This window comes from Tasmannia lanceolata, unplaced genomic scaffold (assembly GCF_043159265.1).
Source record: "Tasmannia lanceolata isolate RefF3 unplaced genomic scaffold, GAP_Taslan_0.1 ptg000015l, whole genome shotgun sequence".
Taxonomy (NCBI): domain Eukaryota; kingdom Viridiplantae; phylum Streptophyta; class Magnoliopsida; order Canellales; family Winteraceae; genus Tasmannia; species Tasmannia lanceolata.
The window spans coordinates 31,595,742-31,611,591 of NW_027518692.1; the positions used below are offsets into that span (position 1 = coordinate 31,595,742).

The 15,850-nt window shown below is 38.2% G+C and overlaps 1 protein-coding gene, 1 long non-coding RNA gene and 1 pseudogene across 2 annotated transcripts; 1 reads left to right on the forward strand and 2 right to left on the reverse strand.

The window, feature by feature from the left end:
* The first annotated feature begins 258 nt into the window (after positions 1–258).
* Positions 259–12,998, forward strand: LOC143891932 (cytochrome P450 86B1 pseudogene; annotated as a pseudogene).
* Positions 5,575–6,885, reverse strand: LOC143845839 (uncharacterized). Its single transcript, XM_077354243.1, has 5 exons — positions 6,850–6,885; positions 6,392–6,700; positions 6,241–6,309; positions 5,912–6,136; positions 5,575–5,806 (listed from the first exon to the last, which is right to left on the reverse strand). The coding sequence occupies exons 1-5, from the start codon at positions 6,883–6,885 to the stop codon at positions 5,783–5,785; spliced, it is 663 nt and encodes a 220-aa protein (XP_077210358.1). The 3' UTR covers positions 5,575–5,782.
* On the reverse strand, positions 7,181–8,977 carry LOC143845878 (uncharacterized). Its single transcript, XR_013234550.1, has 3 exons — positions 8,859–8,977; positions 7,431–7,956; positions 7,181–7,338 (listed from the first exon to the last, which is right to left on the reverse strand). It is a non-coding gene; the product is annotated as an uncharacterized LOC143845878 (long non-coding RNA).
* Positions 12,999–15,850: the final 2,852 nt, after the last annotated feature.

Genomic DNA, 15,850 nt, shown 5'->3' on the forward strand with positions numbered 1-15,850 from the left:
AAGATAAAAACCGAAAAAAGGACAGATTATAGGTCAACACTCAAAGCAACCCCTTGTACTCTTGAGCATTCACCACATTTCCTAATCCCTCAAGCCCTAAAAAATACACTATCCATCAAAACTAATTTAAAGAAAAAACTCTAATTTCAGTAATCTAAATCTATCCACTGTAAAAAGCCATGCATGCAAATAAACTCAAACCCCACTCCTTATAAAACACGAAGTGCACCAACAACATGCACTCCCTATCTCCCCATCATGAAATCAAGTAACCACACAGCCCATCTCTCCGGCCAAGTCGCAGCCGACTTTATCACCATTGGTTCTTATCAGAGATCCTCGCTCTCGAGCTTTTCCTCCTCGCCCTTGTCTTCTTTGTATCAATACACTCCTTAAGGCAACAAAGGAGGACCCATGGGACCAGTGTGGCCGTTGCTCGGTATGTTACCTTCCTTGATTATAGCCTTACGATCAAACACCTACGAGTGGATGAATACCGTGCTCAATCGCTGTAATGGGACGTTCATGTTCAAGGGTCCATATATGGCTAAGTAACCTCAACTGCGTCGTGACTGCGGACCCTCGCAACATTGAACACCTGTTAAAGACCAAATTCCCCATTTTCCCTAAAGGGGAGAACTTCCAAAATGCCTCCCGAGATCTCCTCGGGGACGGAATCTTCAACGCCGACGACGAGATGTGGCGCTGGCAAAGGAGGCTGCTAGTATCGCATTCCACTCCGGTGAGTTCCGGCAGATGACGGTCGGATCTTTGATCGAGCTCGTTCATTCATGATTGTTGCCCATGTTGGATGACTTTGTGAAAAGGAGAGTGTCCTTGGACTTACAAGATGTGCTCTTAAGGCTAACATTCGATAGTGTGTGCATGATCACCTTTGGTGTGGACCCCGGTTGTTTGGGGCAGGGCCTACCCATGATACCCTTCTAGAGATCACTCGAGGACGCAACGGAGCTAATGCTAATTAGTTTTATGATTCCCACAAATATATGGAATGCTATGCGATTTCTCAATGTGGGGTTGGAGAGGAAGCTGAAGAGATAAATCACGGGCATCGGCGAATTTGCCGTAGATGTGATACGTACAAGGAAGGAGATGACAATGGATTCTTGCGACAAGACATCGAGATCTGATCTATTAACAGCCTTCATGGGATTAAAGGACGACCATGGGAAAACATTCTAAGAAAAGTTTTTGAGGGACATTTGCATAAGGTGAGGAACGAATTCTGTTGGAATTCTTCTCTTTACTAGGTGAGAGGGAAACTTTGGACAAGGTGAGGAATATTCCGGTGATATTTTGGCAAGAGGAAGTGAAGAGAATGGATTACTTGCAAGCGGTTTTATCTGAGGCTCTAAGATTGTATTCTCCAGTGCCAGTGGATCAGAAGGAGGTATGTTTATTTACTCCATGTGTTGTTGAATGTTTTATTGAAAAGATCAAACATATTAAATAAATTAATAAATAAAATTAAAACTCACCTTTAGAGCACATGGGCTAAAATGGCAAATCCAATGGCCAGATCGTGAGAAATAACATTACCAAAAGCCAAGGTGTGATCCTCCTTTTATACTTAAGTCCATTCCAAATCTCTCTCGTTAGAGATATGGAAAGGAGATAGAAACGTAATCTCTTTTGTGATGCATGCATGTAGTTATGTATGTATAGACGGAGAAATTATATGATGCCTGACTGCCAAGTCCCGTGAAGGTGCACTACAAGAAAAGGGATATTCACCGACGGTCATGACCGTCGGTGTATATACCGATGAATGTCGGTGTAACTTACACCGACACTTTTAGTGAACGTCACTGATGCTACCGTGGCTAAATGTATATACCGACGTTTATTTAAAAAGAACATAGCTGGTCGTGCTTTATTTTGAATATGTCCATCAAATGGAGATACAACCTGTAACCTGTATCAAGCGAGCACAAGGAAGGCGTGCTTCCTCTTTGATCTTCTAAACTACTTTCATCAACATCTTGAATCTAAAATAAAATAAATAGAAGTTATAAAATCAATGGCATTAATCCATCTCTACCACAAGCTTATCATGAACGACTCATAGAATCAACAAGGGAAACTTATCAGATTATGATATTAATGAAATCATTTATCTCAAATACCTACGCAGTACAGACCATGAATGAAATGAATAAAGAGAAGAGATTCTCAAATAATCTAAAAAAAACATAAGTTCATTCATTCTAAAGTCTAAACTACTGCATGCCCAATATCTGTATGATCAAATAAGATAGTATTATTTATTTCCAGCCGTGTGGAATTGATTAGAAAGAAGAATTAATTAATTTCACACTCAAAGATGCATACGTGAGCATTTGATAGACACCACTAAATGAAGGATTACGAAAAATAACATCCAACAGCTTATTCAACTATCTCTTTGTTTTTTAAAAACAATCAGCCAAGAAGAACAAATGTCTTAAGAAGAGGGATAACAAGTTGAATCCTTTTTTTTTTCTAGGCAAACTCAACTAGTCATACTATAGAGGATTGTATGCTATGTAATGGACGTAAAACCAACAAGCATCTCAACCCAATAGAACTTTCACTAAGAACAACTTTATGCTATTTAAAAGGGAAATACTAACCAATTCTATGTTTTGAGCAATACTGTATCATTCCATAAGTAAAAATCAAGCAATTGTTGTAACTAATAAAAGTTTTCGAAAAGAATCCAACAGTTGCATCCACTCAATTTATAAAGAATTGCAAACATTCAGTGTCTTAATAAGTAATTAGCCTCATGAAACAATCTTAATATGTTCAAACTTGTCCCATTGCATTCGCTCACTTTGTCATTAAATGGTTTGGAATTTCTTACTTACAAACCAATTTCTTAAAGACCTTTATTCTACAGTCTACAGTCTACAGACTCACAAAGGAACTTTTATAACAATTGCAATGAATGGAAATAATTCATTACACAATTGTATATAGAATATAGCTGGTTGCTATAATTAGTAACCAAGCAGTAGAAACCATTCAAAAAAAAAAGAACGTAAAAAAAACATACTTAGGAATTTTTCCTAAAAAAATGGGCACAAAAACAGGTAAGCTTAAAATATCTGGAGGAGAATCAGATTGAGATCTTTAGAGTGAGAAAAAGTCCAAGAGAAGATTTTCAAGAGCAGATCTAAGAAACAAAACTGAAGACAGATTAATATAAGTCGATCTAGGAAACAAAGCTGAAGATCTATTAAACAAAGCTGAAGACCTATTAATATAAGACTTAGGATTTTGCATGCTACTCTGATTTCAATAGTTGTTAAAAAAAACCAAGACCTGAAAAAATAATCTGAAAAAATACAAAGCCAGAAAAACTAATTATACGGACGAGGAGATTGAAAAGAGCACTTTCTATGAATAAGCAGATTGAGCCAAAGAGAATCCACTACTAATTCAAATTATACATGGACAACAATATCCAACTATCTAATAAGTTAAATCTGCAATTTTCCCAAAGCAATACACTTGAAAAAAAACTGGAGAGCTTTTCCTCTATTGCATAATACCATAGTTTTTCAAATCACAAATTTTGATAAAATATACCCAACACCTAATTGCTTTGAAAAGAAAGAAGCACTTTATTAACTCTTGAACGAACCACCATATTGACAAAAAATCCAAAAGAATCTCAACTTGCAGCTGACTTTCTGGGCCAAGGACACTAAACAGGAAGAACTCTGTTTTAAAAAAAAAAATGAATTCCACAAAACAAAAAAAAAAAAAACCAATGCCTACTTCTCAAAATGGGAGTTCAGACAAAAAATATATAAGTGTCCTTGAAACCAAATTCCAAGACCATTTAAACCATGAAATGAAAGCTTTCAGATTATTTATTAAGGGTCATGATTTCAAGACTACGATATCATATTATCCTTCACTGTTGGAAATACCCTATAAGCCTATAAATTGACTTTGAAATTGTTCATGCTACTATTGTCATAATGACATTACACAATAAAAAATCATCTCCATGGACATGATGAGGCAAACTTAAACCTGTAAATTCCATTCAAAACCTTTGGACTGGCTTCTTATTGTACTCATGAAATTGCATGTTAAGACCCTTAATTCATATGGTTCCAATGACTTTTACCTAATACCCAAATGTTACCTTCCTTCAAGTGAGCTGACCATCTATGGGGAGTAATCCAAGACTAATTGACTCAAATAAACTCAAGAATGACAATCAGCTTGAACAAAGTTTGTATGACATATGAGGCTGAAAAGAATCAATGAGCAGGCTGAAAAGAATCAATGAGCAGGCTCAAAAAATCCATCCAAGATAGAATATTCAGTAAAAGGAAATCGGAAAAATGATCCTTGTGCATTTAAAAACAAAACAAGAATATTTTCTAAGTCCATTGCCTTCAATTTTGCCTAAAGCTACTACTCATCTACTCGTATGGAACTTGAACAGAAATTTGAGCTCTAATCATAATAAAAGTCTACATTCACAAATACTAAAAAAATTTGGTCCCTATCCCTTGCTCAATGTCCTAATGAAAAAACAAGGATTTGAATAGGATTTCTTTAAGAGATGATAATAGCTACTAAAACATGAGTTTTTATATGATGAAGAGCCGTATAAAGCAGTATTGGAGATCTCATCCTTCATATTTGATCCAACAGCAGCTCACTTTTTGCCTCAAAAAGTGAGCTGCTGTTGGATCAAAATATCAAGGATGGGATCTCCAACGTACTCCAATACTGCTTTATACGGCTCTTCATCATATAAAAACTCAATCCTAAAACATAAATATGTGAAAGAAAAAAGCCTCCTCACCTGATCGAAGTCTTTATTGATTGTTCTAAGGTAGTGATCACAAGGGCTCCTCAGTAATGGACATGCGAAGCCATTCAATGCTGATTTTATGAATATGTGGGCACCACCCACCACCAGATTATGCATATCATAAATGTAGATGTACAATTAGATAGCATCTTGAATACACTTATAGATGAAAAATTACTGAAGAGACAAAAGATCATATCAATAGTGTTGCCACATCCTAATAAATAGAAGGAAAGAGGCAACAAATAACAAAAAGAACTCACGATTGCCATTATGTAGATCCAAAGGATCACTTTTCTCTTGATCCAAAGCTCTCCCATGACCTCTAGTACCCTGTGCAAAGCAAAACCCAAATCAAATAAACCATAGAAGCATAGAAGGAAAGAGGTAACAAAAAAAAAAAAAAACTCATGATTTCCATTATGTGGATCTAAAGGATCATTTTTCTCTTGATCCAATGCCCTCCCAGGACTTGTAGTATCCTGTACAAAGCGCAAAGGGATCTAAATGATCAATTTTCTCTTTATCCAAACCATCCTGTTTCCACACCGTTGAAATTGATGAAGTTAACACAAGATTCTTGACCGATCGCTTGGTTTTTAAGTATAATAAAACAATATAGCATTTCTTTCTAGTCATCAAAGATCCATGTTTCATTTCTGAACCAAACAGGAAATACAAGTTCATGTACAGGCTCAAAAGCATATCTTCCCAAACGAATAGAAAGGTTGTAATTTTACAAAAAATAGGCAGAGCGTTTAATGGAAAGGATCACCATCACCATCACCACCTCCCCCACCATCAGCATTACCATCACCATCCCCATCACCAAACATATACAAAAACCAAAAAGGTTCTACGACAATAAGATGAGGAAGTGTAATACAATGGATCAAAAAAACTAATTAAGAGCAAGGGAAGCCACAAACATAAGGCGGCTCAAAGAATCCATCCCGGTCTTACCTGAAAACAAATGAAACGCAAAAGTAGTGACAAAAATTAGTATACTTGTCAATAAAAATATCATCAACCACCAATAAATTCATGCCTTATATATCATTTACTTACTAGGTGGGATGGCCAAGCGATTGGTGCTCCTACCGCGTCTCCCATACATGTGAAGAATTCAGACGGTCTTACTAGAGCCTCGTCCGGAAGCACTGCGACCGATATTTGGACCTCGGTGAAAAACTCCCCTAATGGCTCATCATCAACTACATGTAATGGATCGACGCTCATACGAACGCCACGTGCAACTCTGACCCCCGCACGTCGAATGCTCATTAATGTAACCTTAGAAAAAGCCAAATAATCAGAAAAAATCATATATTATTTAATGAGGACAATTTTTGCCATATGATATAGATTAAAAGTCACTAAATTTATTCCGGTCTTACCAGAATCTCATCTCCCTGGCTGCTAGTGGGGGGTACATGCTGGTGCAGAGGAGTAAGATCGTCAGATGCCTAAGAAAAAAAACAACATAGATATGTGAAGGAACGATTGAACAAGTAGATCCATTAAATGAAAAATAAATTATATACATACATTGCTACTTTCAACGCCCTGAAATTGAGAAAGTAGCGTTGCTATCTGTGGCTCCATTTCAGACTGCCTCGCACTCATACGCGTCACCTCATCGTTCAGTTGTTCATTGGCCCGCTCAAGTGATGCAGCCTTCTCCTGCCACATCCCACCACCTGATGGCGAGCCAAACAACCTAGACGGCGTAGGGCCAGGTCCCAGCATGCGCACCCTGCCTCGTTTCTCTGCGCCAAAGACCCGCCCTAAGTCATCATCTGAGGCAATTGAGGACGTAGACTCGGGATGCTGAGTCTGGATGTCCTTTATTTGTGCCTGCAATAAAGAGAAGGTGAAATAATCAAGTTTTATATAAATTGTAATATCAAGAGTAATATAGTAGATTAACTACGAATGTTACAAAACTTAGTATAATAGCTTTGCAGGTATCATCATAGGCATTTTGTCTTTCTTTTGGTGGGTACGTATGAAGATATCTCCACGGCTTTGAGACCTACCATTTTTGAGAGTCTGTCCTCATAGAAAAATATCATTGTTTGTAAGTATCGAAGAGCTGACAAGTAAATCAATTAAAGTCATTATTGAAATTACCTCATCTTTCTAATACACTGCGTTGCTTTTTGTCCCACCGGTGTGTTTTATCATTTGTAAGGCGCGGTTCGCTTTGTTTTGAATGCAAAGGTCCTAAATCATGACATCCAAAAAATATTCAATTTCATTCTTTTGTACGTAGAAGAACCCAAAATTTATTTAACATTCAATTTTACCTTCGATGCTTGTGTACTCCAGTGGTCACACAGAAATCGGTAGTGCAACTCAGTAATTCTATCTAGTGGCGGCAGAAGATCCTCGTCAAAATAGTTTGTCTTCAGGGTACACCTCCATTCCCGCCACTTCCTTCCAATGTTTGCAATAACCCAACCCTTATGGCTATCACCAAAAGCCCATTTTTCCTACATTACATGTAAAAAAAAGACCGGAATATAATATAATTGGCAATTTCATGATGAAGAAACAAAGACAAATGTCTATCATTTCAATATACCATAACAATATCCCATGCGTCATCTTTATTTTGCTTCGGCATCTTCCTCCAGTCAAGATAAGTAAGCGGCAATTTATCACCCATTCTCGCTACAGACCCGAGGAAATTCGCCAATTTGCAAGCTTTTGAACACTCGGGCTGCCCAAGCTCATTAAATTTCACAATTTTTTTCTCTTTAGAACCCCATGTATCTTTGCAATGTGTGGCCCCTCGAGTCCTCTTCGATGAGGAGGGGATGAAATGGGAAGACATATGGAGATCCTGTGAAGGTGGGATAAGCTCGTGTGCATCTAAATGTGGGCTCGTCTCCTGTATCTCTGAATGTGTGATCGGCTCTTGCCACTCTGAAGGTGGGAGTGTCTCATCTTCCATGTAAGATGGGAGCGTCTCAACTGCCATGCAAGGTGCGTGAGGCTCTATCCTCTGGGCAGGGGGGTGTATATGTCTCCTCATAGAGGGTGGCTGTGAGTCATGGGAGGTGGGGATATTCTTCCTCTTTGCCATGACTGAATGATAAAGATATGACCTGTAATATAAAAAAGGGAGATCTACATCAGTGTTTAATAAAACCTTGCCAGCATAGAACCTTGCCACGCTGATGTAACAAGTAAACAATCAAATACTTGTCTTTGACCTGCAACTAGTTGATGTAAATTCCATCCTAGAAGCAACCAAGTGCAAATACAGATGAAACTTTCAACGCGTCATACCAGACAGTTGCCACCTTCCAATTATAAATGGGAAATGGAAAAAAAATGAAATAGACACTGCAAATAATGGTAAAAAAACAAACAACTCGTATTCAACAAACCAGAAACCTAAAAAAAAACAATCAAAACAAGCTTGGAGACCGTTGCAGATTAAAAACCCATCAGCCAAGTTTACAAAAATCCTTAAAACTGGAAACCCCAAAATTTAAAAGCAAATTACTGAAACTAAATAATGCAAATTCAAGCATCCAAGAAATACAGAGCCTGAATTCAATAACCTAAACACCTACAAATCCAAAATTCAAAACACATAACCAATAACCAAGAACCCAAATTAAATAATCAAACAAGTAATAGCAGAACAACTTTTACAGATGACATTCAACATATACTTCCACATTCCATTAAAATAAGTCCACTCACAGGAAAAAAAAATTAAGGCAAAGGCTTGGATTCGCTACCCACGAAAACCCTAGGTCCGATACATACATAGTCCAGGAAAACCCCAAAATAAAATCTCATGAAAACCCAAAAATACATAATCATATTACCATGAAAAAACCCCCAAAAATCCATGAAAAAAGCCCCAAATATCAAACTGAATCCTCCATGAAATTAATCTATTTATAAAGAAGCGTGTGTGTGTGTGTGTGTGTGTGTGTGTGTGTGTGTGTGTGTGTGAGAGAGAGAGAGAGAGAGAGAGAGAGAGAGAGGGTACCGTTTTTACGTAGAGACCTCCAAAACCCTCCCAAAAAACGAGATCTGAGAGATGATGGAGGCTGACACGATGGAGCTCCTCCTTGATGAATTCTCTCTGTTTTTGTTCTTCAAAACGACCATTAATCGAAACCCAAACCCATTCTTCTTCTTCCTCTTCAGAAAAGAAACCCTACTTTGAAACCAGTGGCGTCGGCGGCTGAGTTTCTCGGCGGCGACGGCAAGAGAAAGGAAGAAGGAAACCCTAGCTTTTGTTCGCGCCAGAGAGGAGAGAGCGAAATAAGGTTTTCCCGCTCGCGAGGGTTTCCTTATCTTTGGGCACGAGTGGTTAGTCGTGCGGAAAAATCCTTCACCGTCGCTCCTTTAGTGAACATCGGTGTATGCACTATTATTAGGGACGTTCAACATGACGAACGTCGGTGAATGCCCTTTTTCTTGTAGTGGTGATACCTCAAAAGTACCAGCCTTGATATTTGATCCAACAGCAGCCTCTTAAAAAGTGGGCTGCTGTTGGATCAAATATTAAGGGTGGTACCGTTTTGACGGTACTAGACGGTGGGGGCCTCGGGCATCATATAAAAACTCAATATAGATGTATATATTTTCATCATATATAATTATGCACGCATGTATCTCAAAACAGGAATCTGTTTTGTAAAAATAAAAAAATAAAATAAAATACGAGGTTCATGTCGTGCGCAAGAAAACAAAGAAGATGATCGAATCCACACAAACACCAAAAACGGGTTGAAGATTGATCAAATTGTTGGTTGATTCCACTTTTGTCTTTATTTCAGAAGGGGTTCTTGGATTTTAAGTAAGAAAACTAGGTTTTTTTTGTTTTGAAGGTATTTTCCTTCGTTCTCGGATCCATTTGGATTAAACCTTGCGTATTTTGGGACAAATTGGTACAGTGAATGATCAAAGGATGGAGACACAAAGAAACAAGTAAGAAACACAAAGTGAAAATGGAATGAAGTTTAAAAATGAGAGGCGGAGAAGGCAAGATGTAGCTTTTTCTTAGACTTTAATTCCCACACTTATGCAGGTAGCTACACGGAAATATGTCCCGAGGATACCATGAATATGCCAAAAACAGAGGTTGCACCCCGAGTTCATGACTACTAGTATGCCCGTACTTAGAGAAAAAAAGAAAATAGCAGAAAGGCAGAAAAGTCTCATTAAACAATGAGACTTTTCCCGAGGATACCATGAATATGCCAAAAACAGAGGCTGCACCCCGAGTTCATGACTACCAGTATGCCCGTACTTAGAGAAAAAAAGATAATAGTAGAAAGGCAGAAAAGTCTCATTAAACAATGAGACCATAAGCCTTCTTTAACAGGAGAACTTAAATGGTGCCCGACTGTCAAAACATAAAGGGCGGAGAGAGAGAACCCGTCCACCCTTGATTTCTGATCTAGCAAAAGCCGCCTTTTTTGACTTTTTGTTGGATCGGAAATCAAGGGCGGGGGTTTGCCTCTCTCCGTCCTTTATGTCTCACGGTCAGGCATCATATAATTTCTCTTTAACAGAAGATGAAAAGACATGAAGACATCCTTTGAGACTTTTATTTAGAATTACGCCTTTAAATAATTAAAATGCCTTTTCACAATAAAAGGGTCTATGAAATGGAAATAAGAGATTTTATTTGGTGTAAGCCCTTATAGTCCCGTATTTTTCAAAAAGTACTTTACAGACCACACTATAGGATGATCCAAACCGTCCATGTGATGGGCCACAACGTAAATAGGTTGTGCCCAACAAAACATTTCTTATAGGATGATCCCAACCCTCCTATAGTCCTATCCATAGGGGAACTGTATATTATGGAAACCTCTATAGATTGGAGGGCTACGATCATCCTATGGAAATGATTTTTGGGGCACAACCTATTTACGTTGTGTTCCATCACATGGACGGTTTGGATCATCCTATGATGTGTTCCGTACTGTGCTTTTTAAAAAACCACAGGACTATAAGGGCTTACACCATATAAAATCTCTGGAAATAAAATTTCACTTCAAAGTAGTGTTTCTTTTAAAAAGTTCATTTTTTTATTTTGAAAAATAAAATGTTACGAAAATATCCAACAGGCATACACGGCTTGACTGTGCATATGTACATAATACATACATCACGCATATGCATGGATGCATACATGGATCGATACATTTACGAAGACAAATATTATGTGAAAAAAAATTGCTAGACAGAAAGTGGCTGTTAGGTTCTCTTTCCTAAGAGGCATATTTTGGAGCAGCTTGTTCCTCATGGAGATGACAGAATCCATGTGGCAAACTGACGATCACAATTCCGACTAAATCATCCTGAGAAAACCTTCATCGCGGATGATGGTATGCCCTGATCCACTAAGCCTCGCTTAGGGACCCTTAAAAAGAAAAGATTGACCTGGTTTTATTAGTCTTTTATCTTATGCATTGGATCTCTTGTGGGCAAGGGATCATATATAGGTCGCCTCATGATGTTCTGTAGGACCAACGGTTTGAAATGTACATGCATGTTACCATGTGCGACGTACGCAAAATTAATGTGTTGGACACACATTCTATCTGGTTCTAATGGTTTTAACTTTAGACAGGTTGGCTCGACATGTGACCTGCGCTCACAAACAAAAGGTTAAGGACCACCCGGAGTCGAAAATCTGGAGGAACCCTTTGACACTCAAGTCAGACCGAGGCATTAGGAAAGGAGAGCTGAATAGGAAAGGAGCGAGCGATCGCCGAATGCTAGGGGCGGATACGAGCACCTAAGGGGGTTGTATAATGGAGAGAGATAGCCTGGTTGGTCTGTAGACTGTTGAGTGGAGCTTCTTGGAGAGGGTCTGAGATATTGGATCCCTTTCTTTTGAGTAGGTGGATTCCCCTTGATATGGAGGTTCCTAGTTCCTGGGCAATCATAGTCCCTTGATTGTAGGATAATTACAACCCATAATTGCAGGGGTAATATAGACAACACTTTCCCCATGATTGAAGAGATAAATAAAGTTCATCATTCTAGGATAATTATATCCCTTGATTATAGCCCAGATTTGCATACGTATTCCCAATAATATATAAGAAAAATATATGTGTGTTCAATCTAAGTCAGCATACATATTCAGATACAGCTATGAAAATTTTGTAGGAAAATATAAGGGTGTTGCATGCATCTCCACGAGTCTGCGTTTATGTGTAATTTATCCATTGTACAATGTAGGATCAAAAGTTGGATTCGAGACTAGACACCTTTTTTTTTTTGATGACTAGGATGTCCCCACCCCCTTCGGGAGTAGGACTAGTCCCTACGGATACACGCAATGACCCACTCACCACGTGTATCATGTAAGTCGAGGGCAGGATTCAAACACTCTTCGGGAGCAAACCCGTGACTTTATGCCGAAGAGCCAACTCCTCGGCATCCATTTGTTTACATATGTTCATGAAGACTGCATGCATGTACGAATACATTTATGTACATATTTGTATAACTGCATCCATCTGTATCTCATCCTGCATGAAAATTATGTAATCCATTCTGTAATTATCTCAAAACATACAACTTAAAAATACCCATAAAAAAGAACACTTAAAAATAATTCAACTTCGTTAATTGATAATGACACCCTAATTATCATATTGAGAGATAACAAACACCATCATGGCTCTGTTTCGTTCGTTTTAAAATGAGCCTAAAATAAATTTTATGGCAACTATTTCTTTCGATGTAAATGGGCATAAAACCAAATTTAAACCAACTTTCAAGTTGAAAAAAATGGACGGAAATTTCATTTTATGTCCATTATACGATGAAAGAAAAAGATCCAAGTGAAAATTTGGGTGTAAAATTTGTTTTATGCCCAGTTTACATCTAAAGAAATGGAACCTATGCAACTATGGGAGCTTCAACTGTATTTATTTTTCTTCCATCAGGTGGTAGAAGACGACATATTCCCTGATGGGACTGTATTGAAGAGAGGAACAAAAGTGATCTATGCCATTGATGCAATGGGGAAGATGGAGAGCATATGGGGGTGTGGGGGTTGAATTATAAAGATTTTAAGCCAGAAAGATGGTTTCAAAATGGGCATTACACTAGCGAATCAGCGTATAAATTTACGGTGTTCAACGGAATATCATAATAAATATTTATTACATAATAAATCGAGACAATTGCTGTGTAAATTTGCTTATAAGTTCTTAATTTTAAACATCTTCATAAAATAATATTATCTAATATCATCTCACTGCACAAAATTTATTTTCTATTAGCAGTCATTTAAACCGCGGCTAAATATGGAAATTACCAGCGGTTATAAATAAACTGCCGATAAAACAAAAAATAAGGGAAATGATATCTGCGCCAAGGTGTTTTGATAAACAAGCGCTCCACTCGTTTGTCATGTAGTATTTAAAGGGATTTCAGAGAATATTACGGTTCTCAACAAGCTCTTTAAACCCTTTAAATACTACACGACAAACAAGTGGAGCGCATGTTTATCGAAACACTTGGCGTAGATATCATTTACTGACAGACGTGACCTCCCCCAAAGATGGAAAATTATTGGCGGATGAGATAAGTTCAAAATGCTTTGGGTGGGCCCCACGTTCAAGTCGGCCGAATTTATATTCCCCTAAAATTCGAACTTTTTTAGTCTTTAAAGCATTGGTGGGCCCCATTTAAGTTGGCCGAATTTACCATTCATATAAAATTGGAATTTTCAAAAATGGTGGGCCCCATTAGAGTTGGCTGAATTCCACCCCTATAAATTCAAACTTTTCATGGGAGAATTCTATTGGAAAATGAGGGGAAAAAAGAAAGAAAAGTGAAGGAAAAGGAAAGGAAAAGAAAGGGAAATGAGCGAAAATGAAAGGAAAGGAGAATAGGGGAAAAGTGAGGGAAAGGTAGGAAAATGAGGAAAAACGATAGAAAGTGAGGGAAATCGAATGGAAAATGCTAGGAAAATGAGGGGAAAGTAGGGAAATTAATAGAAAAGTGAGGAAAAATAATGGAAATGGAGAAATTGTGTGGAGATAATTTGGTAATGACTCAGGAATTACTTGGGAAGTGAGAAAAACTAATAAATTGACTTGGGGAGTGAGAAATTGTGAGAAACTGACCCTAAAATGAAGGAAAACTAATGAAAACCTTTGTTGGCTAAGTGGAGCAAAACAGGGGTGTCTACAGTTAGCCGTATATAATTGCTAGTTCAAAGACATGTCTACTATGCCATTTTGGTCAAATTTGATATGCTCTCACTAAGTGAAGGTTCAAATCATAAGATATCTTCATTTATGCATAAAAGTTCAAAGTATGATGAGATAAGTCTTTTTATTTTGAAAATGGTGGGGGAATATTAGAGTATTTTCAAAATAAAGAGTGATTTTGAAAAGGTTTTAAAAAAGAAAAGAATATTTTATTTGAGAAAGTGAGTGTTTTTTTAATAAGAGGGAAAAATGCTCTTGGGAGACCAAAACATAGTCCCGCGTTGAAAACTAGAAAAGTTGGAGGGGTATATAAAACTTTTTCTACATCCCCCTCTCGATTTGTTGCACAAATGGGTTTTGGCAAAGGATGGGCCCGCGGGTGTTTCACCGTCCACGCATGCAAAAGTGTCGCGTGGGCTGTAGGGCGCTAGTGGTGCTTTTTAGCGCACTTTGCACTTCACACTATGCATCATCACGATGAGCGATTGGAGTGCTTAAGTTTTTCCAAATTTGATCCTAGCCGTTGAATCAAGATCAGTGAAATCCGATAGTGATCCCTAGCTGGTGCGACCCGGACCATAGGATCACACTCGAATGAGTCCAGCAGCTAGTGCTGGATCGGGTGTGATCCGGTGCGCCAGATCGTGGTATCAGCTAGTGTCCAATCGGGTACAATCTGGGCCATCGAATCGTGACAGGGCCGTTTGGCTATGCGAATTTTAGAATCCAAGTTTTTAGTTTGAAAACGGTGTAAAAGAGGGTTCATGATCAAGCTGTTGTATGCTGTACTGACAACATTTCTTGAATTTTAAGTGAGAAATGCAGGTTTTAGAAATCTCTCCTGCATCCTGAGATTTCTAAAACCTAGAAACATGGGATGATCTACTACTCTCTTGCTGACAGAAAGAAGGGTGAGAAGTCAAAACACGATGGCTGGTCTACCTATTCTCTTGTCTCTTATCTACAAATTTGAAGAAATCCCGAATTCTAAAATATGTGTATCCAAACGCCCTGACCAGTCGCGTCTCAATGATCAGAAGCCGATCGGGTGTGACCCGAGCTGTAGGTTTGAGATCGATCGCCATCTAGCGGCTCTATGGGGGAGGGCGGAGGTTTTACACATACCAACAATCACTCCTTGATCTAGACTGTAATTAGTGGATGGGCACGATCTAACGATTAGATTTCAAACCGATCTGAAAAGGTGCTTTGAAGGGGTGTTTTTTAAAGGAAAAAGACACCATAAACTTTATAAATTTCCATTTGCATCAGATTACGAAATCCACTCGTAGGGACTTTGAAAATGAGAATTTCCAAAACATTTCACTCTCTTGAAAGCTTTTCTAAATTCGTATTTTACCCAATTTTAAAGTTCTCTCTAGTGTTCCTTTCATTCAAGAAACATAGACACTAGAATCTCAAATACTTGTCAATCCAAGTGTGATTCGGGGTTTGTTTTCGTTTGGTGCAAAATGTCAACAAATATTTGGTGAAGAATTCACCAAGCTTCATTGTATCTTAGAGGCGTTCCCCTTGCATGCAATTGGTAGGGGCGGATATCGTCTCAAGGAAAGCGACAATATGCTTTGAAGCATCTCAATTTCCATCTCCCCATTTTGACAAGGCCCTAAAGTCCCCAAAATTGAATAAGAACTCCAAAAATCAAATAAAATTCCCAAAATTCCGAGTCCCAAAATATTCCGAAATTAATCTCAAAAATTCCTGAAGGACTAGGCCCAAAATGAGAAGAGGGCTCGAGTTTTGGGCATCTTGTTGTGCGCATTTG